Source organism: Convolutriloba macropyga, chromosome 15, assembly GCF_964194025.1.
Source record: "Convolutriloba macropyga chromosome 15, txConMacr16.3, whole genome shotgun sequence".
Taxonomy (NCBI): domain Eukaryota; kingdom Metazoa; phylum Xenacoelomorpha; order Acoela; family Convolutidae; genus Convolutriloba; species Convolutriloba macropyga.
Genome location: NC_134482.1, coordinates 34,124,267 through 34,151,580, shown reverse-complemented (window position 1 = coordinate 34,151,580; position 27,314 = coordinate 34,124,267). Strand labels below are relative to the sequence as shown.

The window sequence follows — 27,314 nt, the reverse complement described above, 5'->3', positions numbered from 1 at the left end:
CGAAAAAAATTGCTTTACTGTGTAGAATTTGATTAGTTTACAATCATAGAAAAAGAAGCTGATAAAATCAAGTTAGCCGGTTGGCTACTCAAGAAAAAAAAACAATTTAATTGAAACTCTTGCAAACACCTAAATGAAATAAGAATATTTTCTGATACATAGAAACTGTCGGAAAATTAAGATTACAACTCACACTTTCAAAGTTTCAATAAGCTGTTTTTCAAGTCTGAATCATGTCTGAACGGTAGTACAGTTTGAACAAAAAATTTGAAAGTTGTATCACGTTTAACTGACATCAAAAAATTTGGAATATACTTGCAAGGATTCGCTTAATATATACAATCAGCGTTGTTTTGCTTCGAGAGATAATCCAAACCTTTTGATAAACACTGAATTTTTTTAAACAATTTTTGGGTGTGAAATTCGAAAGCGGGGGGGGGGGGTTCAAGCTTGATATGTACTGGCAGATTTTATCAAACGGTTTCCAGATAAGTTGGTCATTAATTTATCTTTTTCGGCGGACAAAATGTTTCGAGGCAAAAAGAAAGTGATGTCGCTGAAAAGTCCTCTGAACAGTTGTACAACATATACACAAAAAAGAGCCAAGATTACGTCAACTATAAAATACGCAGTCTCAGTCAGGGTTAAAAAGACAACGAGGAAGCATCAATAAATCGAACAAATGTGTCAATGATCTAGCTAAATTCCAAAACCCTGTCACTCATGATAATGGATGAAACAAACTAAAATTTAATCAAGTTATCGGCAATGATGCTTCTTTTATGTTATCAGTTTATCAATCCATTAATTAATTCAAATGAGTTTGAACTAAACCGTTGATTTGTATTAGTATTTTGTTAGTAATGGAGCGACTAGTATTTTTTCATATTTGACTGTGGTGGACTGAACAATTCAACTCAAGAAAAAATGTAAGCCATTTCTCTGACACTTAAAATTCTAATTTATAATAGTTCTGAAAAAAAGTACTACCTTAAATCCTAAGGGGAGCTATAGATCAAATTGACAGCTTTTTGGAAGCAACGGTCATTAAATAGCTATAAACGTAAACCAGCAAACAAAAAAATGTTTCTCAAAAATTTCGACATAAATAAGAAAAAAATAATTCTACTTTCAGCAAAAAAGGAAGATTGAAAGCACCAGTAACTATTCTGAAAAGTATCAGACACAACTGTATCAGAAATGCAGTAGCAAAGAAAAAAGACAGCGATGAGTGATAACTATCAGTAATCCTGCTTTTGACAGTGCCTTGGTTCTCCATTACATTTTCTCAACTTTATTTTTTTCTATTACAAGAGAAGAAAAAAATATTGGAATGAGCAGTCAAATGCGAGTTTTTATTTTATTTTGTTTGAATGATCGTCAGCCCTGCTTAACGTCTGCCCATAGATATTCTAGTTTTTGGAAGTAGAATACGGTTTGCCACAATGTTCTGTGCCGGTTCCACTTCCACAAAAACAGTTACATAGAATTTTTGTGTAAACACCACCACAAAATTCTACGCTAATGACACCGTTCTGAAATCAAAAGCAGACGCATTTTGTTGAGCTTGACATTTTTCCTGGATTAGAAAATTACTTTTTGACAATAAACTGAGTAGTACAAAACACATTTCTGAGCTTGAAGTATCGTGACCACATTTCTCAGCCTCAACTATTACAAAAAGGCAGAACCAGAACAACATTGTAAACTATCTTGGTGTTCAAACAGATGAAACAGAATTCCAACAGCATTTCCCTTGAAAAACAATGTCATTGTTTAGCGGTTTGTTTTTCCTACTCTAGTGTGTAAAAACAACCAGCAATAGAGAATTTTTGTGCAAACCTTAAATGTCTACAGCTTTTTAGTATTGATATAAGGAGCACACAAAACGTGTAAAAAAGATATCAGCACGATAATCTTAAGTAACAGGAAATCAGGGTCAAACTCGGGGCTTACAGAAGAAAAAATATCCACTCTGTTAAAACCATTTATGCTGTTTAAACTATCAGAGACTACCAATTGGTCAAAAACAAAGATTTCTTTACGCCGAGATACAGCTCAACGCTGATTTTTTTATGTTTTGTTACGCTTTAGTTCCCTTTTAAAAATTGGTACTTCAACTGACATCATTAAATCAGGATTATAGGGTCTTTTTGATAATTTTGATTAAATAGGGTAGCAGAAATTAAAATAACGTAATGAAATACAATTTATTCTTATTATCATTTTGGACCCTGATTTTGGTTTTTTAAATAGCCAAGGCTGTTCAGCTCCTTATAAGACTACATAAAATATTTAGAAGTAGTTGATCAGACTGCATCACGTATAATGATTCCAAAAAAGGTCCGTAATGTGTGCTTGCATATAACTTTCATACCATGCTCAACAAAATTTTTGAATCTATGTATAGCAAACGAAGATCACGTAGGAAGTTTGCAAACACTAAAATGCTATTTGAAGAAAAAGAAAAAAACTACTAAACTGAAGCCACTAATTAGAGGAAAATAATGCACTATTAGAGGGTCTATGACACCTTCAATAATTAAGACTTCGAAGCAACACAAACAACAAAACGAGAACAACAAATATTGATGTCGGCAAAAACGCAGTTTCCTTTATTTTTAAAATAGTGATTAGCAAAATCAAATTAGCATTGACAAACCTCAAATTAAAATTGATTTCATTGTCGGTAGAAAACAAATTGACTAAGAATAAAAAGTGCAGACAAACCTCGAAAAATACGTTATAGGAAAATACAGCGTCGAAGTAATAAAAAATGAGTTTTTTTCTGAAAGGATGATTTATGTTCTTTAGTTCTCAACTGAGCCCAAATGATATCTGTCATAAGCAGAACCTTGATATGAAAACTGACTACCTTTTAATTGACGTGAAAAATTCAACGATGAGATCAAAACTCTCAATTCTAGCGCTGTGGTCTTATCATAAGCACATAATTATTGTAAATTTTAGCGTAATACACAATTTGGCCAAAAGAAAAACCTTAAATTGACCAAAAAAAGATACTACACGTGAAAAAAATTACCCAGTTTGATGTCCAGACCCGAATGGCCTCAGATCATACCCACACAGACTGAATTGTCCTTTGATCAGGCCTGTGTGCGCTCAAAAGTCATCCCCGGATCAGACTAGTGTGCGCTGGAATCCTCTTCTGATCAGACTGAAGTGCGCTCGAAATCGCCTATGATCAGACTAACGTGCATTCAAAATAGTCCTGAGAATGGTTTTCAACACGAACAAATCTCTTACTATTGCTATATAATATACTCCTCGAAAAATAGCAATTTTCAAATTTTATTGTGTATCTCGAGTTAGCGCAACGTATTGATAGTGTTTTAATGACTTTTTGCAAATTATTTATGATAATTTTAGGTCAAATCAGGACGTTATTAAAAGAACTGGAAGAATCGTTTGTCGTACGGGTCGTATTTGGAGCAAACAAAGACTTCAACTTGAGCAATTCAGAATTGGCATCTGAACGCGCAGAGGCTCTACTGGACATGATTGAAAAGAACGAGAGGGATGCACAGGAGTTGAAGCAGAACCAACTAACGTCAGGTACAACTCATCATAGTCACGAATAGGTTAGGTGGTTCTGATGAAGTTGATGAAAAAATCTGGTAATAGTCGAGAATCAAGCAGCGATTCCATGCGTATGTCACAATTTAACAGTGAAGTGATTTTGGCAGAGTCGTGCAATCGAGCTTGAAACTGGCGCTTTAATTTTCTAAAACATAGCGGGACAAGTTCTGATTTACAATTCAAAAAATTGAATGAAAAACTTGAAAACTACCTCAATGACTAACAGAAGAATTGGATAACACAAGCTAAACAAAAAAAATTATACAGTTCAAGAATTATCAAAACAGAATTTGTATTGTTGATACTCTGGTTTTTGTTAAGGTAAAAAGATCCAATAATTATTATAAAGTTTTGAAAAAAAAAAACAAAACACAACCATTTCACAGATAACCTTCTAGAAAAAAGCGACCAGCAGAATCAAAAACCACAAAAAGTGAATTTTTTGTGGGAAACAGGTTTTTAATGAAATCTCTTGAAATTATTAGTGTTATTGTCCTCAGAAAACTGTTTTGTTGAAAAGTGAAGATGGGCTGCTGAAAAACGGCAATTTTTACTTTAAAAAAACATGTTGAAAAACTGCAGTCACAAAACCAAAAGAGAAACACAAAAAATTCATTGAATTTTCTAATTAATCAATACTGCAAATACGTTCAAAGAAACTAGCCTCATCAAAATTGGCAATTTTTAGCCAAAAAAAGAAAATCTTCAGGCAGCAATAAAAATTTCGATCATGTTCCATTTACATTCATATGTGCAAGATGAATGGTTATCTTGCAAGATTTTTGCAAGACGAATGGTTATCGTGCAAGATCTTGCAAGGTTTTGAAAGAAAATCTTCCAAACGATGTATCGTCTTGCAAGTTTCTGCCAGAATCTTGTAAGATCTTTCAAACTAACCAATCGAAGTCGACTGGGGATGTAACGCACTTCACTGCATTTCTTAAATTGATTCATTTTCAACCTCGTTTATTCCACAGAAAAAAATAACTCACGACTATAATTACCACATTCCAATTTTTATAGTTTATTGAGAATGTGCCCCGATTGAGGTTTGAAAAATGTGCACCCGGAGTAACAAACCCGGGCCGAGAATTTTTCACAAAAATTACAGCAAAAATTGTTGTAAACGTGTAAAAGTAAAACGTTACCCTTATTTCTCCGCTAAACAAGGGTAGGAAGAGTACAACTTTGAATGTGTAATTTTTTGTCTGTTCCAGTACTGAACCAAACTAAATCACAAACAGCAAAATTCTTATTTGCAAAACTTTGGTACAAAATACACACGCCGACATAAATAAATGCAATATAACATTGTAAATTTCCTGTTTGTGAGGTTAAATTTAGTCGACGTAATTAATGCCAATTCTGATTTTAAAATCAAGGGGCGCATAATCATTAGAAGTTGTACCTAATACTTTTATATATCGGTTTGTTAACATCTTATTATGATGTACATATGATGTTGATGTTACGAGTACATAGTTTCAGGAACCGCTGGATACAGTAAACTCTCTCTGCTACCATACCAAGAAGAAGCTCCGTATCTTACATATGTCCCTAACAGCCCCGACACAGGTGATTTAATTACCCACAAAAACAGTTTCCGCAACGCGAAATAAAAAAGTGCCGTCGTGGTAAATTACTCTAATTAGTTGTTGGGGGGGGGGGAGGGGAGGGGGGAGGTAGCTGCTTTAAGGCTACAAGCCAGAGGTCTATCTAAAGTTGGAAAGAACAATAAATCACAACTCCAACGCTTGTGTTCCAATATCTCGCAAGATTCCTGCAAATGGCAAGATGCCAGATTCCGAAGATGCAAGATGCCAGATTCGGAAGCTTATCTTGCAAGAGAATGAAAATAGCAAAATTTTTTGTTGCAAAATAGTTGCAAATTTCAGCTCCGAGGTTTTCCGTTGAGTCGGTTGATTGACTTTCCTCGGCATTAAAAATCAACTTTATCGCCGATAATGTAATCAGAGAATTCAAAAAAGTTGTTTCCTTAATGTTTTTTTGGATTAGGGTTGCCTTTATAAGTATGATTAGGTTCGTAAGCAGTGGGGAAAATCATATCGAAGCCTCCAGTGATTTACTGCTCAGTTACGTACGTATGACTTTTTTATCAAGAAATATAAGACGTTTCACTGACTCCAAGAACAAAAAATAAAATCATGTTCAAACACTCTGAAATTTAATTGTTTACAGTAAGTTGTCAGTTAGTTATCTTTAACAGACTAAGGAGCCTTCAATTCGGCTAAATGTACAATGTTACACAATCTTGTTAAAGTTCTTCTTTTTCAAAAGTTTTCTCATCTTTGTACCAAATCTTTGACTTCGAACCTGATCAGAAACATTTGGCTTTAGGATTATGCGTTCAGTTCGTGCAAATTTTGCAAAATAAAAAACAATCAGACAATATTTTCCCAAAACTTTTAAAACATTTGTTTCTCTGAACAGAGAAGGATTGAATATAAATGAAAAAGACGCTTTCCAAAGAAATGTGGAAGGAAAATTTCATGACTCAAATTCTTGAGAAAATCTCTGCTATTTAAAACAAGGCTCTTGAATCCCTACGACACTTTATAACAACCTAAGGAGTGCCAAGGGATGTGGAGAGCATTTGTGCGTAAATGTTTGTGTGTGAGTATGTGTTTGTGCGTGAGTGACTGTGTGGTTGTGTGTTTGTGTGTATGCGTGCGAGTGTGTTTGTACATGTGTGTGCGTGGGTATGTGTTTTTGTGTGTTATTGTTGTGTGTGTGTGTGCGTGTGTGCGTGTGTGTGTGTGTTTGTTTGTTTGTGTGTGTGTGTGTGTTTGTGTGTTTGTGTGTGTGTGTGTGTGTGTGTGCATGTGTGTGTAGATGTGTTCCTGCCTGCTAGTTCAAAACAACTTTCTCTAAAAAATACGGTTCTTCTTATAGCCTAATGAGTTCTTGATTAACTTTTGATCAAACTTCTCTCACTCAGTTTTTGTTTACTCGTTGTCCCACTGATAACTTTTTTATCTGATTATTTTTTGCATCAGATCAGAGATCATGTTATTTGTTCTCCAGAAATATTCTAAGTAAGGAAGAGTTATGGTGATCTCCACATTTTTCCATGGTTAATTCCTTATGATTAATTCAATATTCATTTATATGCTCGTTTATCAGAAGTTAAAAAAAAGCAGAAATATTTATGGGCCTCCCAATATCGAGAAAATGTTCTTTTATGTTTCAATCTAGCTTTGTTGATTTTTGTCAGTTGGGCATTGATGTCCATGGGGCACTTCCCAGGTTGCCAGACATAAAGAACGTAGGAAGACCCTTCTACGGCACAGGATAAGACTTAGGAAAAATCAGTCTTAAGATTTTATAATGCTTTGACGCCCCGTTGTAAAGCCCTACCAAGACATCTAAGGTACCGTATTCAGACCTTATTAACCATATTAAGGCCTTATTGAATTTAATACTGCATAGTTATTAGGTTCAATACCTAATAAAATTGTCGGAGAACTACTGCAAAATCTTATTCCTTTGGTCAAGCTAAAAAAACGAATTATTCTGGTTGTGAATCAAAATTTTTCGAAAAATTCTACGTAATATTGTTCGTTTATGTTAATAAATTCTGCAAGGAAATCAAAAACATTTTTCAAAGTTTATATCAAACAAAATGCTGAACAAAAACTTTGTTTTCATCACTATGAGTGAATAAACTAATACTTATTGCAAAAAAATCAGCTTGCGTAGCTTGATAAGAGATGAGACTGACTTCTCACAACAACTTTCTCAAAAGGTGTAAAATTGTCAATAATTGAGATCAATGTTACGAGGTTATATAATGTAATGCTTTAAAACAAAAAATAGTGAGCAAATTTCATAAATTCGCAAAAAATTGTCCAATTTTTTGTCCAAAAATTTGACCGAAAATTGTCCAAAAATTTCATAGTCCGATTTTCGAGCACCTTAAATTGATATTGATCAAGAGAATGAAAATAACAAAATTTTTTGTTGCAAAATAGTTGCAAATTTCAGCTCCGAGGTTTTCCGTTGAGTCGGTTGATTGACTTTCCTCGGCATTAAAAATCAACTTTATTGCCGATAACGTAATCAGAGAATTCAAAAAAGTTGTTTCCTTAATGTTTTTTGGATTAGGGTTGCCTTTACTAAGTATGACTAGGTTCTTAAGCAGGTTCTTGGAAAATCATATCACAGCCTCCAGTGATATGATAAAATCAAATTTTAAAGTTTAAATCAAACAAAATGCTGAACAAAACTTTGTTTTCATCACTATGAGTGAATAAACTAATACTTATTGCAAAAAAATCAGCTTGCGTAGCTTGATAAGAGATGGGACTGACTTCTCACAACAACTTTCTCAAAAGTTGTAAAATTGTCAATAATTGAGATCAATGTTACGAGGTTATATAATGTAATGCTTTAAAACAAAAAATAGTGAGCAAATTTCATAAATTCGCAAAAAATTGTCCAATTTTTTGTCCAAAAATTTGACCAAAAATTGTCCAAAAATTTCATAGTCCGATTTCCGAGCACCTTAAATTGATATTCAGAGGTTTTTATGATTTAACTATGTCCATAAGTTGCATCGAATTCAAACATTAAATTACTCATTTATTCGAATTGACTAACTATTTTTTGCAAATTTAGATAACTGTTGGGTGGCAGATTACAAGGAGATGTCAGCTCGGTTCACAGTTGGCGAACGGATCTCAAAAATTAACAGAATACGCGTTCTAGTCCCATCATCTTACTGTGAGTACACGATATCCGAAAAATGAAACCAACAATTGAACGTCAATTAGAAAATAAGAAAAATTGATAGCAATCAAAATTATTCCGCAAAAATATAATGGAAAATCGCGGTTGAAATTCGCTCTAATAATATTTCAGAAGGAGGTCTCTTTAATGATCACATCTATCCAGGCCGTCATCAGTCATAATCAGGCTTTGGCTCGTTTATATACAGGCCCGTTTTCACCGATCGTTCTGTATAGTATTCAGACATACCCATATATACTTATGTATTTATAAATATATTTATAGGTAAAAAGTGGACAAAACAGTGTAATTGTAGTGTATTTCTAAGAGTGTAATCGCTTCAAAATTACACTTTTCACTCTTTTCCCTACTAAAAATTGGACTAAAGAGTGTAATCAAAAATTTTTTAAGAGTGTAAAAAGAGTGGATTAAAGAGTGTAAAGAGTGTCAAAAGAGTGTAGTTTTTACAAAAATACAATCTTACACTCTTTTCCCTGCTATTTAAGAGTAGAAAAGGCTTTACACCCTTAATCTCGCTTAATAACGGTGGACTATGGGTGGGCACCTCGGCCCGGGTAGTCACGAGGCACGAACTAGAATTAAAACTTGAATGCGGTACAAATATGGTCTCATTTAGCTAAAGTTACGGCTTACGGGCAACAATGAACAAATTTGGAAAACACTTGCAAATAAACATAGAAATTTAAGAGACGACTATCTTAAAATGTGTTTGGTGCAATCTACTTGTTCAAGTTATTCTCTGTTCATGGCAGTTTTGAGCGCGGTAAAAACATTCAAGTACAGAAATGAGCAACAAAGGAGTACGTATGAAAAACGACCTTAGCCTGATTTTGAACAATTATGTTCTGGATTGACTGATCATGGCCGAGTATTTTCTACATTGGTCTGATCATTAACCAGGACCTTGATTTTTGTAGTTTTAATTAAAACTTTTCTTTTTTCTTGTAGAAAAATGATCTATCGTATTGAAAATGGTTAACCGGTATTAATAAGAAAGAGTTTAAATCTTTTGTTTTCGTTAAACCTTGAGAAAAAATATATTTGGTTATGCTGGATTTACCTTTTAATTACATTTTAATTAATTAGCAGAGTCAGTATTTTGGCTAAATATTACTATAGTCTTTTTTGCTTTCCTGGCGAAACTTAATTGTTTTTAAAATCAATTCTTGAGAAACATGCATGAATAAAGTTTCTAACATCACTTTAATTTCACACCTAATTTAACATTTGATAGTTCATTGACGTGAAATTTTCAAACTTCTAAAAATCTAATGGGACACTTTCGTACTTCGTTCTTACATTTTTGACGTATTTGTCTCATGTGATGCGTTGATTGTATTTAGTGAAAACAATAAATGTTCAACGTTGCTACTCTGACGTATATCGGTTTCTATCAAGATAGACTATTTCTTGGTCTCGTTATCTTTGAAGTATTGTTGGTACTCCTTATTCAATTTTCAGCCAGCGAAAGTGGCTATGAGTTCACAATGTGCGTGGGTAGACGGTGCAATGCCGAATGTGAACAACTCAGAGCAGTGGAAGCGGGTCACTGGGTTGAGTCCCTCTGTGCAGGAATGCCAGCGGAATACATCCGAATTAGTACATCAATTGATTCACATCTTCTCAGTTTCTGTCAAGTTGAAGTGTATGGACAACAACTCGAGTAGCTGAATATCATGGCGAGAAAACACCCTACCAAAAAGAATGGATCATTCGGTGTATTTTATCTTTTTTAATTCCACTAGACGTCTTCTCTGTACATGTAAAAAGAATTAAACTTGATATTACGAGCCAGCGTCCGCACCTTGAATCAACATTGCGCTAGTTTGCAGAATTTGGCGACCACGGAAAATACAAATACATTGTATAGTAAACAATTAGTAATAACCAATTACCACATCGGACACGTTAAGTCCTTTTTTGCATGTATTAAGATGGGATTGGTGGAATTAAAGATGTAAAACGGACCAATTGGTCTATGTCCGTAATGGAAATCCCTCCTTTATGTAAATGTTTTAACGAATACAAACTTGGAACACGCGCTCTTTTTATAAGTTTATTAGTTTTCCAAATCAAGTACGGGGCAAATGGACTATCAGCCTTATCTATTACCGACGGCTATCTTGTAAGATCTTGTAACAATCTTGCAAGAGTATTGTAAGATTACGCACCATCCTGCAAGAATCTTGCGAGATCTTGCAAGATAGGGGTCGGAATTCGTCTAGGGCAGCACTGATTCACAAATATGACATTTCAACTTTTTAACCATTATCACTCTTCAACGCTCACAGGTATGTCGTTTATGGCAATGAGCTATAAATCTAAATTCAAGCTCTGACTAAACTTTCAAGCTCTGACTACGAAATAGTCCAGGTATTTCATATAACTAGAAATAGTCCAAGGAGCGGCTCAGGTTTTGCATCTCTAAGCAAGACATCTGTTTAACCGAGATCCAATGATTCTAAATCCAAGTCTTTATGGAGAAAACAACCTGAAGAACGTCATGGAGGTGATTCATGAAGGAAATTGACCACTTGAACCGACTGGACAAAGAAAATCTATTGACGACTGATGATTGAACATGGGCGTTTTTTCACCAACTTAGCGGGAAAAATCCAATAGAACCCCAATATAAAGCCCCCTGATTACATTTTAAAAATTCTCGCTCTCGATTATATTATAAAAATTATGGGATCTTTCGTTTTTTTTAATCTTCAAAAATGTAAATTTAAAGTTATAACCACAACAAGAACGTTTGGTTAAATATTTACATTTTCAAAATCGCCTCGTAAATATATGAATAGTTTGGTCTTTATACTTCAGTAGAAAAATTTCCTAAAGCCTCTTACTTGTCTATCTATTGGAACACGTACATGCAGTGTGACCATTTCGCTGCTTAGTTTTTCCTTAAATTTGTTTTTAGTTTTCTCTTTTCGGATTTCAATTGGCAAATTATTCCATTTCCTAGAAAAATTTCTGATCAGTGACCTGTCACTCCATTTGGATTGGCACTTATTCTTTGGAAAAAACTGGACAGTTCTGCAGTTTTTGGTCAATTCGTACTTTTCAAGAATCCTGAAAGAGGAGTTTTTGGTTTCTCGACTACTCTGTTTATATTGTGAGAGGAGGTCAAAAAATTTAAGAAGACAAACTTTTTTAATGAAAAGCTCTGCTGGTAAAATTTTGTCTTTCAGTAATAGATCTCTTGCACTGTCAAACTTTTTGCGCAGGTGGCAAACCTTTATTCACCAATTTATTTGTTTATCAACTCTTTGAAGTGACATAACCGACAACGATTGAAAAAAAATTGCACTGAAATTGAGATGGGACAAAACAAGTGATTTAAAAAGAACGATTCTTGCTTTTAGTGGTAGAAAATGTCTTACTAAGTAAATTGACCTAATAGCATTTGCCATTTTTGTTAATGTTTTGTTCAGCTGAATGTCAAAATTTAGATTGTTATCAATCATTATACCTAAATAACGACAACTTGTTTTTGGCTCTATGAAAATTCCATTATAATGAAATTGTTCAATTTTTGATTCACCATTTTTTGAAAAAACCACAATTTCTGTTTTATCTCTGTTTAAAGTTAGCATATTTTGCCTCATATAACTGTCAGTACTTTCAAATACACTGTTAATTTCGCATAAGAGATTTTCATCGGATTTGGAATGACAAATAATGCATGTGTCATCTGCAAACTGTAAAACGTCCTCTCTTTTTTTCATTTTTTCAAGGAAGTCGTTGATATATATTAAAAAAAACTAAAGGTCCGAGAACTGTTCCTTGAGGTACTCCTTGATTTATTGTCACCCAGTTCGAATATTCTATGCCGTTCTTTACGCATTGTTTTCTGTTAGACAAAAACGATTCTAGCATTGCAATTGATTCCGTACTAAATCCATATTTAGTAGTTTTTTCGAGAAAAATTTTGTGAGATATTGAGTTAAAGACTTTGGCTAAATCCAAGAATATACTAACAACGGTTTCGTTTTCTTCTAACAAACTATTCACTGATTCTGTCAACGATATTACTGTGTCATTCGAAGATTTTCTTTTCAGAAACCCAAACTGTTTTTTATTGATTATTTCATACTTTTCAACATGTTCTAGCATTTGTTGGAGCAAAAGTCTTTCAAAAATCTTCGCAAGAGTGGGTGTAACTGAAATTGGTCTGTAGTTTTCTGCTTCCAGTGGATCCCTTTTTTGTAAATTGGAGTTACGTATGCTTTTTTAAGTATGTCAGGAAAAATGTTTTTTGATATACATTCGTTTATTGCAAACTGTAGATGTGTTCCAATAGACATTTTGCTACACTTGAAGGACCATGTAATGAGTAATCCAGGACCCGCTGCTTTGTTTTGTGGTAATTGATCAATTACAGTAAACAGTTCTTTTCTCGTTATATGTCTGAAGGAAAACTCAGTTTTGTAAAAAGCAAAGTCCGGTAGCTCAATCTTTTCTGTCTCGCCTTCGTATAAACCTAATTTAGAAAAACAAATATTAATTGTGTTAGCGATTTCTTTTTTGTCTTTTAAGATATCTTGGTTGAACCGAATTCTAGAAATTTCGCCGTTTTTATCCTCGTGTTTTATTTTTGTTTTAGTGAATTTCCACTGTTGCTTTGAATCGGGAAGACTTTCGAACAATTTCTGTGAATAATTGTGGCTCGCTCTTCTAAGTAGTCTGTTTGTATGGTTTCTTATTCTTTTGTATGAGTTATATGTGTCAACGTCTGCTGTTATCTTCCAAATATTGAAAAGCCTGTGCTTTTCGTTGATTAGATTCAGAATTTTTCTGGATAACCATTTCTTTTTCGTTGATTTTGATGATGGCTCTCCTATTTTGATGGGAGCTATACTATTCAGAATATTTTCAAACATAATTGAAAATTTTTCAAAAGTTGAGTTTGCATTGTTTTGTTGATACATGAAACTCCAATCCGCGGATGCAATTTTTTTGTTAAGATTAGCTCTAGTAAATTTGCTAGTATCCCGGTAAAAAAATTGCGTTTTGTTGTTTTCATAATCAATGTCCAGTGACAAAAAGAAAACTTGTGTAAAGTGATCACTTCCAAATAATTGCTCGATAACAGTTGTATCAAAAATTTGATGTTTCGTTGTTAAACAGTGATCAATTAGTGTTTCCTGATTTCCATTTGTCCAGGTTGGAGTATTTTTATTTACTATCTCAAGCCCATTGTTGGAAGCAAATTCTGTCAATAACTCTTTTTCTCTTTGATTGAAAAAATTGATGTTATAGTCTCCGAATAGTATTACATTATCAGTTATTGAATATGCGCCTGAAATTTCTGATGTCAACTCTTCTAGAAAAAATTTGCCCAAGTTTTTATGGGAACAATAAGAAACGTTAACTAGAAGTTTTTCCTTAAACGGTGCTTGTATTTCAAGCCATAGTGATTCAAAAAAACTTCTGTTAATAGAGTTGAGATCATTCCGTATTTTATGTTTGAACGTATTTGGTACCCATATCCTTACTCCACCACTTCTCGTTAACTGCGTCAATTTTGATCTACTTTGATGGACAAAGTGGTGATTGTTGCTTAAAAAGTTTAAGGGTATCTTCTGATTATCGTTTATCCATGTTTCAGTAACAATGAAGCATGTTTGTCTGTTCTGCTGCTGCAAAAAATCCGAAATCTCTTCGTGTTTGTTGTTAACGCTTCTAATATTTGTGTATACAAAACATGGATGCAAGTTTGCATTTGCCTTATGTTTATCGTAGCTTTCGAATGTTTGTAAATTATGTAAATTGGGCCCTGGATTAGTTTGTAACCCCTACCCTCCTAGTGGTTGCATATTATTTGCAACCCACAAGGGCACGTGACATATTCTTACATAATGATTTATTATGTAATTGCACATGTTCTGCAACCGGGTCGCAGAACCTACTGGGCGGGCGGGGGTGGTTGCAAACGGAAAAGATGCAAATTATAATTATAAAATTTCTAGACCCAGGTAACAACGTATAACTTGTGAGCGAATACCTAATTGTTAAATATTTTTCGGTTTAGCCGCGCAAGGGCTTGCTTCTATTTCTGCTTATTTTTCTGGTTTGGGTTGTTTGTCGTTTCAATTAAAGTGGGAAAAATTGCAACCTAATAATCAAAAGATTTAAAATGAATTTTCTTTCCTTCCAGCAATCACTTTGTTGTTTTTAGGTGAAAATGTAACAATTTTGGCTAATAGAGCGGCAAAGTTTTAAATCAAATGCAAAGAACGGATCTACCGCATAAACATTCACACTTTGATTAACAAAAAAACATAAATTTTTCCGAAGTTCGAAACCCAATTTGAGAATTTACCTCTTTTCAAAACTTCACTTCAAATAGCATTTTTACTTCATCTCATTATCATTTCGCATTATATTCATCATTAAACAATGTTAGTCACTTTAAAATGAACAAGGGGGCTCCTGAATGTGCGTTCACACATAATGTTCCGACCCCACTCAGCCGCGCTTTTGAATTAATTGTCCACTGAAAGAGAAAGAGATAGAAAACGTTTAAAGAACAACTTCTTGTTCGAAAAAAAGTGGTGTACCCATTCAAAATATCGCTTTAGCTCTGAAGACCAATTTAAGGAAACAAATAAATTATTAGAGCAACGGTGATGACGGCTATTAGAGAGAGTAAGAGACGAGGCAAACAACAAAACTCAATAAAAACACCAAGCATTACTTACTACCAAAGCTCAATATCAAACCTCTTTTTTGAAAATAATCAATCAAAAAGTCAAAATAGCTTCGGATAGAAAAAAAAACTGAACCAAATAACATAAATTCACCAGAAGAGATATGGGACCTGTCTTGAGATTAATTAAGCCCTGAGGGTCCTGCGAACAATTAGCAAGTAAACAAAAAGTGCAAAATTAGATTATATGTTTACACACTTTGAAAACAATTAAAATCAAAATCAAGAGAGCAATAAGCTGCCATCTGAAACCATTCAATGGGGTCATTTATAACATCAAACAAAACCACTGAGAACTTTCATTATCCAGAATCTCATATGAATACAAAAAGAAAAGTTACACACAAAAATCAAAAAGTCACTTCAATTTTACGAGGAAACGGTGTCGAAGCCTGTACGATTAAAATCAGTTCACCAAAAAAATTAATATTAAAAAATGTGCCTTACTTAAGCGCTATTTTTGTGATAAGCAGACTTGTCATTAATATGCCAACAACGTATGTAACTAACATTAACAAAACAAAAAAGAAAAATTTTTTCAAAAAATATATATATTTAGAATTCCATCAGAATCCGAGTAATTTCTGATCTTAAAAATTCCACCACCAAACCAAAAACTGTTCTTTTTCTTGTTGATTTCACCATTCAAACCACAAAACGTACCAAATGTTACCGAAATAGCTAATTTGACCGAAAAGATCATTTGCCTTTAAGAAAAGTTATATTGCCAAAAAACATTACGCATCAACTGAAAACATCAGATAATTTTTTACTGGGTCCCCAGATACCTGGTGAGGCATTTGATTACTTAGACTGAAGCATAAGAACACAAAAAAAGTTACAAATTCTGGCAAATCTTAAGAATTCAATAAAAACTTTTGTTGGACCATAAAAACTATGAGCGTTACTCAGAAAACACATTATTATTTCTTTTGACCTTATTGGAGTATAGATTAGCAGCACCTCATTTTAATTGAACATTTAATAGAAAACAGATTTTCTTGTAATCAAGATGAAAAAATGCAACAAAACTTTATTGAAGACTGGCCCAAATTTCAATCCGACTTTCATTGCAAAACACCACGATGCGACCAAAACTGAACTTAATATTGCTGCGGAGCTGATAGCAATGCAAGTGATCTAAAATAATGCGCATAGGTTTTCTAGCAAACAAAATTCATCAAAATAGAAAATAGACTATGCGTTTTTTAATATAAATATCGGTTTAAATTAAGAATTATATTGATTGGACCACAAAAATGTAACTTTTAGAAAACTTTCTTAAGAAAAGAAGTTACAATTAAAAAAAACCTGAGTAAATGAAGATTGTGTCAGCAGTCTTCATGTTGGGACAAATAGGGCCAAACAGGCTAAATTGATGCTATTTGTTTTGAAATAAAAAGAGACAAAATGATGAATTTTCAGAAAACTAGCTGAAAATTCCGCCAAAACAATTAGTTACGACAGTTCTCCAACTCTCCTCTATGTTTAAGCGCGAAATCAATTCGAATATTTTCAAAAATTTTATCATATTTTAGCTAACATTGATCAAAGTTTAGGCAAAAAAAAAAATACAATAATTGTGAGCAAAACAACGGATGTTAGGATAACTTTCACAAATATATAAACCTCCGTAACTCTTTCGAAAAAGCGGAATTGAAAAAAAAGGATCTTTTCCGTTTGTGCCACCCAGCTTAGTGGGCGCATATTATTTGCACCCCCCCAGGACGCACGTGCCATATTTTTACATAATGATTTAATATGTAACTAGCAGGCCCGCAAAAGCATAACAAGAACATCATTAAAAGAAAAGTTATAAATTTCATTTCGCACCACCTCGGGCTGGAAAACATACCCCTCGTTCAACAGCCATAGGTATTACGTTACATAACCGTCTCGTGATCATAGTCGAGATCGCCCAGACGGAGGTCGGAGACGACATCAAATATCTCGGGTGGGGGAATACCGGTGGCGACTGTACCAATTGGGATGTGTTTGGTTTAGTATATTACCCCAAGAACCATCAATTTCGTGTTCAACTTTATTGGCTTTGCTAACTTGCATATTAAAGGAGCAATAAGACTTGTAAAGATAACCGACTTCTACGAGTTGGCGTAGCGTAACACGTGTAATAGATTAGGCTGCATGTTTAAGGAGCATTTAAAAAGAGAGAAGAAACTTAATAATGAAGGAGAGAAAACAGACCAAAAAGAAAGAGAAAAGAACCACAGAAAAGAAACAATAGAGAAAAGAAAGGAAAAAAGACAATAACAGAAAGAAAAGAAAGAAAGAACAGAAAGCGAAAAGCACGAGATAAACGAAAAAAGACAAAAAAAAGAAAATAGAGGAATAAAGAAACAAAAAAAATAAAAGCAAGAGAGAAAGATAGACAGAAAAAAGAAAGGGAAAAAACAGAAAGACAAAAAAAGAGGAGGCAAAGAGAGAGAGAGAGAAAAAAAGCAAATGAGAAAAGGAGAGAAAAAAGAAAGAGAAAAGACAAAATAGAGAGAAAACACGGAGACACGAAAGAGAGAAACACAGGAGAAACGAAAAAAACTGAATCAAAAAGGAAGAGAAAAGAAAGGGAACCGAGAGAAAATAAATCGAGAATTTAAGGACAGAAAAGAAAGAGATAAAATAAAACTGCAAATATTGAAACAAAAAAGTAAGAGAGAAAAGCAGGAAAGAAAGAGAGAAAAACAAGAGATGAAAGAAAGAGAGAAGAGAAAGTGAAAGAAAGCAACAAATGAGGAAAGAAAGGAAAAAAAACAGAAGAGAAAAAGGTAAAAGAAAGGGAAAAAGAGACAGAAGAGAAAGACAGGAAAGAGAAAAGCAAGACAGAAAAGAAAGAGAACAGAAAGAAAAGAAACACAAAAAGACCGAGACAAGCAAGCAAAAAAGAAAACAGAAAGGAAGGAGGGAAGAAAAAGAAAATAGAAAGCAATACAAAAAAGAAGGACAGGAGCAAAGTACAGAAAAGAAAAAAGAGTTGGGTAAGAGAAGCGAAAGAAAGAAATGAAAGAAAGAGAAAGAGAGAAAAAAAGCAGGCAAAAAAGAACGAGAAAACAAAGACAAAAGAAAAACAGAAAAGAAACAGGAAAAACGACAAATTAAAGAGAGAAACGAAAAGAGATAGAAAAGACTAACAGAAAGAATGAGAGAAAATAAACAAATGAAGAGAAATTAAATGCAGATAAGAAAGAGAAACAAACGAAATAAACCAAAGAGAAAAGACCGACGAAAAAGAACAGAAAAGAAAGAGAGAGAGAGAGACAGAAATGAAATCGACAAAAGAAACAAAACAAAAGAGGAAGACAAACGAACTGAAGGAAACGAGGGAAAAGAAAGATAAAAAAACGAAAGAAAGAAAGAAAGAAAAGAATAAAAAATGAAGGAAAGAACAAAGAAAAACGAAGAAAAAGAAATGAGATATAATGAGGAAAAAACGAAAAGTAGAGAAACAAAAACAAAGTAAGAAAACTCAAGACAAAGGCAGAAGCGATCAAATGGAAAATCGAGCTTTTTCCCATTTCTAAAATTTTTTGAATCTTAGCTTTTCTTTGTTTGGAGTATATAAAATTTGCACCACTAAATAAGAACCCATGATTTTTCGTAATTTTTGTTGATTTTGCTTTGATTTGCTTTCTCGGTCACTGACTTTCTCTTGCATCTGAGTATTTTCGGCCAATGAACTCTTCTGAATCAGCTTTTTGGACACTGACCGAAAAGCGCGTGTACGGTCAACGCGTTTTCGGTCATTGACCTCTAATTATGAGTCCGCTTAACTTTGCTTGTTCTATAGGTCTCTTAAACATGCCACTCAAAGCTCTTAAACCTGCAGCCCTATAAACTATCACTCATTTAAGATATAAGATAACAGAATTTTGTGTTTTTCGGTGTGTTCTTGTCTCATCATTTTGGGACTGGAGATCCAAGAAGCTGTCGCGGCCATTTTCTTCCGATCTGTCAGCTGTTTTTTGTTCAGGTACTTGGACTGTGATCTGACAATCGAAGAGATGCTAACAGATTTGAACATGCGTAGCAACCTGTGCCCAGACTCTCAGAAAAAGGCTAAACTAGGACCGAGCTACTGAAAGAAAAAAGGCAGAGAAAAGACAATATAGAGAGAAAACACTGAGACACGAAATAGAGAAACACAGGAGAAACAAAAAAACTGAACCGAAAAGGAAGCGAAAAGAGAGAGAACTGAGAAAAAATAAATCGAGAAACTACGGACAGAAAAGAAAGAGATAAAATAAAACAGCACAAATTGAAACAGAAAAGTAAGAGAGAAAAGCAGGAGAGAAAGAGAGAAAAACAAGAGATGAAAGAAAGAGAGAAGAGAAAGTGAAAGAAAGCAACAAAAAAGGAAAGAAAGAAAAAAGAACAGAAGAGAAAGAGGTGAAAAAAAGGGAAAAAGAGACAGAAGAGAAAGACAGGAAACAGAAAAGCAAGACAGAAAAGTAAGAGAACAGCAAGAAAAGAAACACAAAAAGACAAAGAAAACAGAAGGGAACAAGGAAAGAAAAAGAAAATAGAAAGCAATACCGAAAAAAAGGACAGGAACAAAATACAGAAAAGAAAAGAGAGATAGGTAAGAGAAGCGAAAGAAAGAAAAGAAAGAAAGAGAGAAAAGAAAAGCAGACAAAAAAGAACAGAAAAGAAAGAGAAAACAAAGACAAAAGAAAAACAGAAAAAAAACAGAAAAACGAAAAACTGACAAACTAAAGAGAGAAACGAAAAAAGATAGAAAAGACTAATGGAAAGAATGAGAGAAAATTAAGAAATGAAGAGAAACGAACTGCAGATAAGAAAAAGAAACAAAAGAAACAAACGAAAGAGAAAAAGCCGACGAAAAAGAACAGAAAAGAGAGAGAGAGAGAGAGAGAGAGAGAGAGAGAGACAGAAATGAAATCGACAAAAGAAACAAAACAAAAGTTGCAGACAAGACGAACAGAAGGAAATGAGAGAAAAGAAAGATAGAAACAAAAGACAGAGAAAAGAGAAAAGCAAGAGAAAAAAGAAGAAAGAAACGAATAAAAAATGAAGGAAAGAACAAAGAAAAACGAAGAAACAGAAATGAGATATAATGAGGAAAAAACGAAAAGCAGAGAAACAAAACAACAAAATAAGAAAAGTCAACACAAATTCAGAAGCGATCAAATGGAAAATCGAGGTTTTTCCCATTTCTAAAATTTTTTGAATCTTAGTCTTTCTTTGTTTAGGAATATATAATGTGCATAACTAAATAAGAACCCATGATTTTTCGTAATTTTTGGTGATTTTGCTTTAATTTGCTTTCTCGGTCATTGACTTTCTCTTGCATCTGAGTATTTTCGGCCAATGAACTCTTCCGAATCAGTTTTTCGGAGATTGACCGAAAAGCGCGTTTTCGGTCGACGCGTTTTCGGTCATTGAACTCTAATTATTAGTCCGCTTAATTATGCTTGTTCTATAGGTCTCCTAAACATGCCACTCAAAGCTCTTAAACATACAGCCCTATAAACTGTCACTCATTTAATATATAAGAAGATGGCACGTGCTCTGTAACTGGGGGGCGCATAATGTACTGGGGGGGGGCACAAACGGAAAAGATCCGAAAAAAATCTTTTCAATATGAAAATTTATATATAACGACTTTCTAAAGGTAACACTCACAATCCTGTACAACGAATATATGGATCGGCAAAAAACGACTGGTCAAAAATAACGAGTTGGATATATAGCTCCTCCCCCACTAAAAAAGGATCGGAAACCAAAGGAGGAAAAAATACAAGGCCAACTCAGTTGGTTTACTCGCAAATGAAAAGGAGATAAAAGAGTCAGTCATAACAAATGAGAACTTGGAAATAGGGTATACTCTAATCACTCAAATTTGGCCTATGCGATGAAAGTTTACTTCCAAAAGAAATCAAGTTTCTCCGCATTGCAAAATCCACCACAAGAATTAACAGCACCTACTGCAATGCCCGAATTAGTAATTCCAAGATCAAACGTCGCCTCCTCCTCATCTGCACTTCATCAACTATCACCGACATTAAAATCCACAGCAAAAAACGCTGCCTAACAAAAAACACGTACGAGTGGTAACAATTGCAGAAGCTGGAGCTAATACGTTAATTACGACATAGCAAGACGTCGGATTATGTGAAAGCCGATCCCCAACCTATAAGAGATTGCAATGCGGCTGATAACCAAAACATTGACAACCAACTACACTCAAGACCATGCTAGGTGAAAAAGTGCAAGAGACAGTTGATCAAATCCCCGGGCAAGAGTCCCCAAATCTAGCCAACCAGAGTAGTGGGAAAAAAGTTCTATCTGCCCTTCACCCAAACAATTAAGCAGGTTTTTTCATACTTAAAAATGCAACTTTTCTAATAAAAACTCGACCCTAACGGCTACGTGTTTTTAGCAGAAAACACACCATTTTCAACCACTATTTTACACAAAAATAAAGAATACGATAAATCAAAATACTATATATCTTAACATACTCAATAAATCTGTCTTTAGTACGCCCAAATCTATATCTCTGCAAAAAAACAATCAATCTGCATTTATTCGTCTTAAACCTAAAATAAGAAATATGTTCATTAACCTTACACATACTACAAGTTAAATATAACTCTGCCTCTTCATAATGATTACTTATATGAGCATTTCTATCTCTCTCTTTATAATACCTTTACAAATAAAACACTCATAAGGTTGTTCTCTAAAATCATACCAACAGTCTTTCCACTGTTTAACCCTACAGTTAGGACACTTTGAAAGCATTTTTCATAATTTGAAAATTCATTTTTTTGCCTTAAAGAAATGGATGTCGACAGAAGCAACGAATGTATCGTCTGCAATTAATCTTTCGATTCAATAAAGGATTTACGCAAACACACTTTAACAAGTGAACACTAGGAAAGAACCAGGGAAATGATTATGGGCCATGATAAAGCTAAACCTGAAACTGAAACTGAACCTAAACCTAAAGCTGTAACTAAACCTAAAGTTGAACCTGAAACCATGGAGAGAGTACATTATCCAGATGAAGATGACTACATTCTAATTCCTAAAACTAAACCAGAAAATGAACCCAAAATCATAGTACGGCGTTGAGTCTCTGTGGTGAAATCTTTAAAAACGATATAGCTCTAAAAACTCAAATGAATAAACACAGGAGAGAGAAGATAGCCACGACTAATGATTATGATATTAAATCAAGCCTTAATCATCGGCAAATATATATCAAAAGAGTTAATGAAGAAGTTATCGAAAATATTCATGAATCCGTAGATTATTTATTAGACCATATCAGACCATTTAAATCATATAAATTAAAGTCTCGGTTACCTGTTTATATGAGAAGAGAGATGCAGATGGGGAACTAAAAACTATTGATAGAAATCTTAGAACAGAAGAGTATACGAACAAAGACTTTCGACTAGATCTAAAGAAACATATGAAGGCTATGGCTATGGCTATGAGATTATCGGGGTGTCCGTCATACAATTGGGCATAGAAGAAACTAAACCATCATTAGGATCTTATACTGAACTACCACCTGGTCTAAGGGATAAAATAAAAGCAATTTTTAATAATAGAAACGATAAATTAAATCGTCTTTGTCTATGTATTACAGCCGCGTTATATCCTGTAACCAAAGATGCGACTAGAGAAAATATATTGATAATCTAAATGAAGACAGGGAAGACATTGAAAACGTACATGATTATTTAACTGGAATACAGAATAAGTATAACAACAACATTTGGTTTTACAAAACCTCAACTAAAAATGGCGCGAGAGTAGAACTATTAGATAAATGTTCAAACTTCGTTAAAGATTGTGATAATGTAAGAATACTAGTCTGGGATGAACACAGCGCTCTAATTAAAAACATAGTAGAACCTAAATTGCACTTACTGGTTTTCCACTCAGCAAAAATATGAAACTCATGAATGCTGCACACATTACAACCAAGACTGTGTGCCCTAAATCAAAACAAGTCAGATTCAAGAACCATCACAAACAACAAGAAGTGAAGAAAGTCATCTATTGCGATATCGAATGTTATATGGAGGGTGTTAAAAAAAGGTTGGAGATAATACTTATAAAATATCTGACCATATACCTATTGCAGTTGGTTTTAGTTTTATTGGTAATTATGAATCATATTTTGGTCCAGACTGTATCAAAGATTATGTTAAAGATCTACTGGAAATAGAAACAAATCATAGTATCATGTTTAAAGAGCAAATTGTGTTTAATAAAGAAGATAAACTATTTCATGATGCCAACAACACTTGTCATATATGTGTGTTAAAACTTGTAATAATAAAGTAATAGATTAATGTTACCTGAAAATATCGAAAATAAATCCAGTCTTTGAAGATGGTGATAGAACTAAGCCATCAAATTATCGGCCAATATCAATCTTACCAGCAATTAGAAAAGTCTTCGATAAAATAATATACAGCAGAATTGTTTCTTTCGTGAACAAAAAAAGCTCCTTACCAAAAACCAATTTTGCATCAGAGACCAAAAAAGTGCAATTGATGCATTCGTAGAACTTGTTGTGAACCCGAGATCAAACTCGAAAAAAATACAATGCGAACTACATGCACCTTCCTTGACCTTAAAAAGGCCCTTGACACTGTTGACCATCAATATTTTTTAAACAAAAGTTCAAATTGCGGATTAGGGGGCCTGTAATAGAATTACTAAAGTCCTATCTCAGTAATAGAGTGCATCTTACTCAAATTGGGGAAGAGAGATCAACAATACAGAATATCAGATTTGGTGTACCCCTGGGCTCGGTCTTGGGACCATTGCTAGTTGTTATCCATATAAATGATATTGACTTTGCTACAACGCGAACTGGCATTATTTTCTATGCAGACGATACTGTGATTTACACCAAAGAAGATTTAGACCAAATTCTAGAAACATCTGCAATTTGGCTCAAAAAGAATTGCCTCACATTGAATGCTGATATAACAAAAACAGATAGGTTTTACAAAAAGAAAAATACTCTTCACTTAAACATTCTAATGATTGACAACAAGGAAAAACACAATGTAGCAGTACTTAATTATATTGTCGTCCTACTCGACAAAGACCTTTGTTTCCAACAACATGCTGAGTCAGTGGAAAAAAATAACAACATTCTGTTCCTCGTACTATCGCTTGAGGAATTGTTTAAGCACAAGGCAGCTTGTAACAGTTTATATAACATATGTGCAGCAGTTGCTCAGTATGGACTTCTAATATTTGGATGTGCAAAATACAAATTTCTGGAACCATTGAACTTGACGATAAACAGACTTTCTAGATTCTTAAAATTCAAAAAAATATATGAATCCATAGCAGCAACGAGGAGAAAACTACTCATTTACATTATATCAAAGCTACACCTCCATGAAATTTTGAAAACCGCAACAAAAATAATCAGGTGCGAGAACTCAGTTTCATGTCTAGAAAGTCTAATTTCCAAAGATGAGTTTCACAAAATAACAAATGGTCGAACGAGATTAAGGAAACTTTGTCTACTCAAAAACAAATGTAAAAAATTTTTCTATTAGACCCAAAAATCAGGCAGATGATAAACTGCTTACTATTATGTTTTCCTAACTTTGTAAATAACATTCGTACTAAATCAAACTTCCAAGTTAAAGATTTCTGCCGTAAATTCCTTGATAATTACATCGTAGACAATTGTGAGTTACTATCGAAGTTTAATAATAACTAATTAGTTCTGTATATTCAATTGACAGCGGTAACTTTCCAGTTTTTCTTGTTAGCAACTACCATAGTCATTCTCTTCCGCTTGAAACACTTGAAAAAAGGCCTCTATGGCCTAATAGTGATCTCTCCTGGCGACATTGATTTTGCCTCGATGTAAATAAACATAATTAATATATATTTTTTGACCTCTGGAAACATATTATTATTATTAACTACGGGACACGTCATTTATTGGTTGATTTTTAGTACCCTCTAATTCCTAGACATACTTCAATTTCATGTGTTACTCTATTTTTTATATGATGTTGAGCTCTCGTTTTGTTGAAATGATTGTCTGATTACTTGTTGCTAATATGTATAGTAAATCATCATAGAATTCTTGTTTGTTTTGCACTTCGTCTGAAATTGCTTAATTAGTTTCCATAAAACTTCTTTTATAAAATCAGCTTGTAAAGCAAAATGTACTTCGGTAGGCAAAATCAACCCTTGAAAATTCCTTCGCACACTTACTACTTAAAATCCGTACGCCTCTCTTTACGTACAACACGGTCACTGATAGTGGGGACCCCCAGCAGCAACCCCCAGCAGCAACTCTATGTATGCATTTGAGTTCTTTGATGCGCATTTGCGTGAATATACACTTCCGAAATTTTAACAAAGAGCGAGTTTGAAATTAATATGTGCAATTCAATAAGGCTCTGCATATAATATGAACATCAGGTAAAGAATTGCTTTTTGGCATTTTAGTGCTGTTGATGTATGCATGGCACGTAGTTGTGAAGAAAAGAAGGGAGCAGAGCATTAATTCTTTGTTGGGGGTTCCTAAATTTCAGTTAAATAGGACTGTGGGGGTGTCAGGGGAAAAGATCCGATAACTATTTCAAATTAAATGTTTTTCGTGGGAAAACTAAGGATTCACGAATAAAACAGTTTCTAGAAAACTGTTTAAAACTAGTTTTGAAACCGGCTGGCAGTTTAGTTCATTTTACAGAAACACTTACATCAAGCTCCACACAGAGTAAATTCACGGCTGATTAAATATTGGTTCAGTGGAAGGTCAGCAAAAAAACGTGTCTATCGATGATCATGTAAAACCTCCTCTTTTTTTGTACTTTATTGATTTATTTTGCTACATGGATCAGTGCAAAAAAATTGCAAGCCTTGCTGTCTCAATTTAGAAGCCATGAAACCTGGAAGCCCTGAGATTGCAAGACCTATAGTCTCAAAATTTGATAGAAAGTAGAGGCGAAATAAAATGCTCTATGTACACACCTAAAGACAGGTGCCTCAATTGACAGTTGACACAAAGTACCAAGTATCGCACCCCCACAGTCCTATATAGCCAAAACTTAGGAACCCCCCCCCCCCCCTCAAAAAAATTAAAGCTTTGCTACTTTCTGAAAACGCTATTTATTTTCATAATTACGAGCCAGGTATAGTACATCAACGGCATTGATAGGTGGTTTTTTTAAAAAGATGGACACTTATAGAAAATTAGTATTTATTCACCGTTTAAAAATGTATCAACAATAGATGTACTGGTTTGGGATAGATTATCCGTAAATTAAAATTAGAATTGACAGATCCCAATTTTTTTATCCATGTTTTTAATCCTCTTGTCCGCAAGATTTTTTTAAAGATTTTATGGCATGAAAAGTTAAACTTGAAGGCATTTGTAACAATAGTTTTGTAAGGAACAAAATTATTTTTTTTTTCAGAAAATACGGCTTCTCTTTAACAAAAGCCATGTATTATTAAAATCTCACACTCGTTTTATTGTGAAAGTATTTTTTGATTCAGTAATAAATTTTATTTTACGTACAAGAAAAGAGCCATCATTTCTCAAAAAAAAATGGTTGATTCGTTGACTGAAACAATACACCAACAAAGTGGCCTCTTGTTGTGCTGCAGATTGGATACACAGTCTTCATTTTGTTAAACAACTTTGAGATTTAAAAAAAATAGATTCCTTTTTCCCGTTGCCATTAGTAACCTTCTTTTAGTCGTCGCGGTAATTAGACAAAGTATCTATTGTAAAAACTATAGAAAAGCTTTGCAAATGAACCAAAAAATGTTCAAAAACTGGTTGTATGCGAGCGCTAGATACTCTAGGAACGTAAAAGAAACGCATTGAACTAAAAATGAGCTTATATTGTTATAAAACAGAAAATTAAGTTTGTTCAACTGTTTTCAATTCGCAACTTTTTTGTAATTCCAAATTATATAAACACAAATTTTTTATATAATTTTATTTCAGATTTTCAAAATTCAAATTGTGGTGCCAGAACAGCAATGATAAAAATGGGTATGTTTTAATTGACATCTAACAAAACCTATACAGAGCTGAAATGCCATATGAAAAAATCGATCGCGAAAGAAAATTTGCAAAAAAAATGATGGGAGCGTTGGCTCACCTATATTTGAACGCTCTTTGAAGCAAAGTATGATAATAATTCTGATAACCCAAAGTTGAGATCTCAAAAAACTC

General features: G+C 33.7%; 1 protein-coding gene across 1 annotated transcript; it reads left to right on the top strand.

The window, feature by feature from the left end:
• Positions 1–3,511: 3,511 nt before the first annotated feature.
• On the top strand, positions 3,512–10,124 carry LOC142354444 (uncharacterized). Its single transcript, XM_075406737.1, has 4 exons — positions 3,512–3,576; positions 5,089–5,175; positions 8,239–8,343; positions 9,832–10,124. The coding sequence occupies exons 1-4, from the start codon at positions 3,519–3,521 to the stop codon at positions 10,035–10,037; spliced, it is 456 nt and encodes a 151-aa protein (XP_075262852.1). The 5' UTR covers positions 3,512–3,518; the 3' UTR covers positions 10,038–10,124.
• The last annotated feature ends 17,190 nt before the right edge of the window (positions 10,125–27,314 follow it).

Excerpts from the sequence above, each read along its gene's own strand:
- LOC142354444 (XM_075406737.1), top strand. The coding sequence starts at position 3,519 with ATGATTGAAAAGAACGAGAGGGATGCACAGGAGTTGAAGCAGAACCAA. Across the intron at positions 3,577-5,088 it reads GCAGAACCAACTAACGTCAG|GAACCGCTGGATACAGTAAA; the intron begins GTACAACTCATC and ends ACATAGTTTCAG. Across the intron at positions 8,344-9,831 it reads TCTAGTCCCATCATCTTACT|CCAGCGAAAGTGGCTATGAG; the intron begins GTGAGTACACGA and ends TTCAATTTTCAG.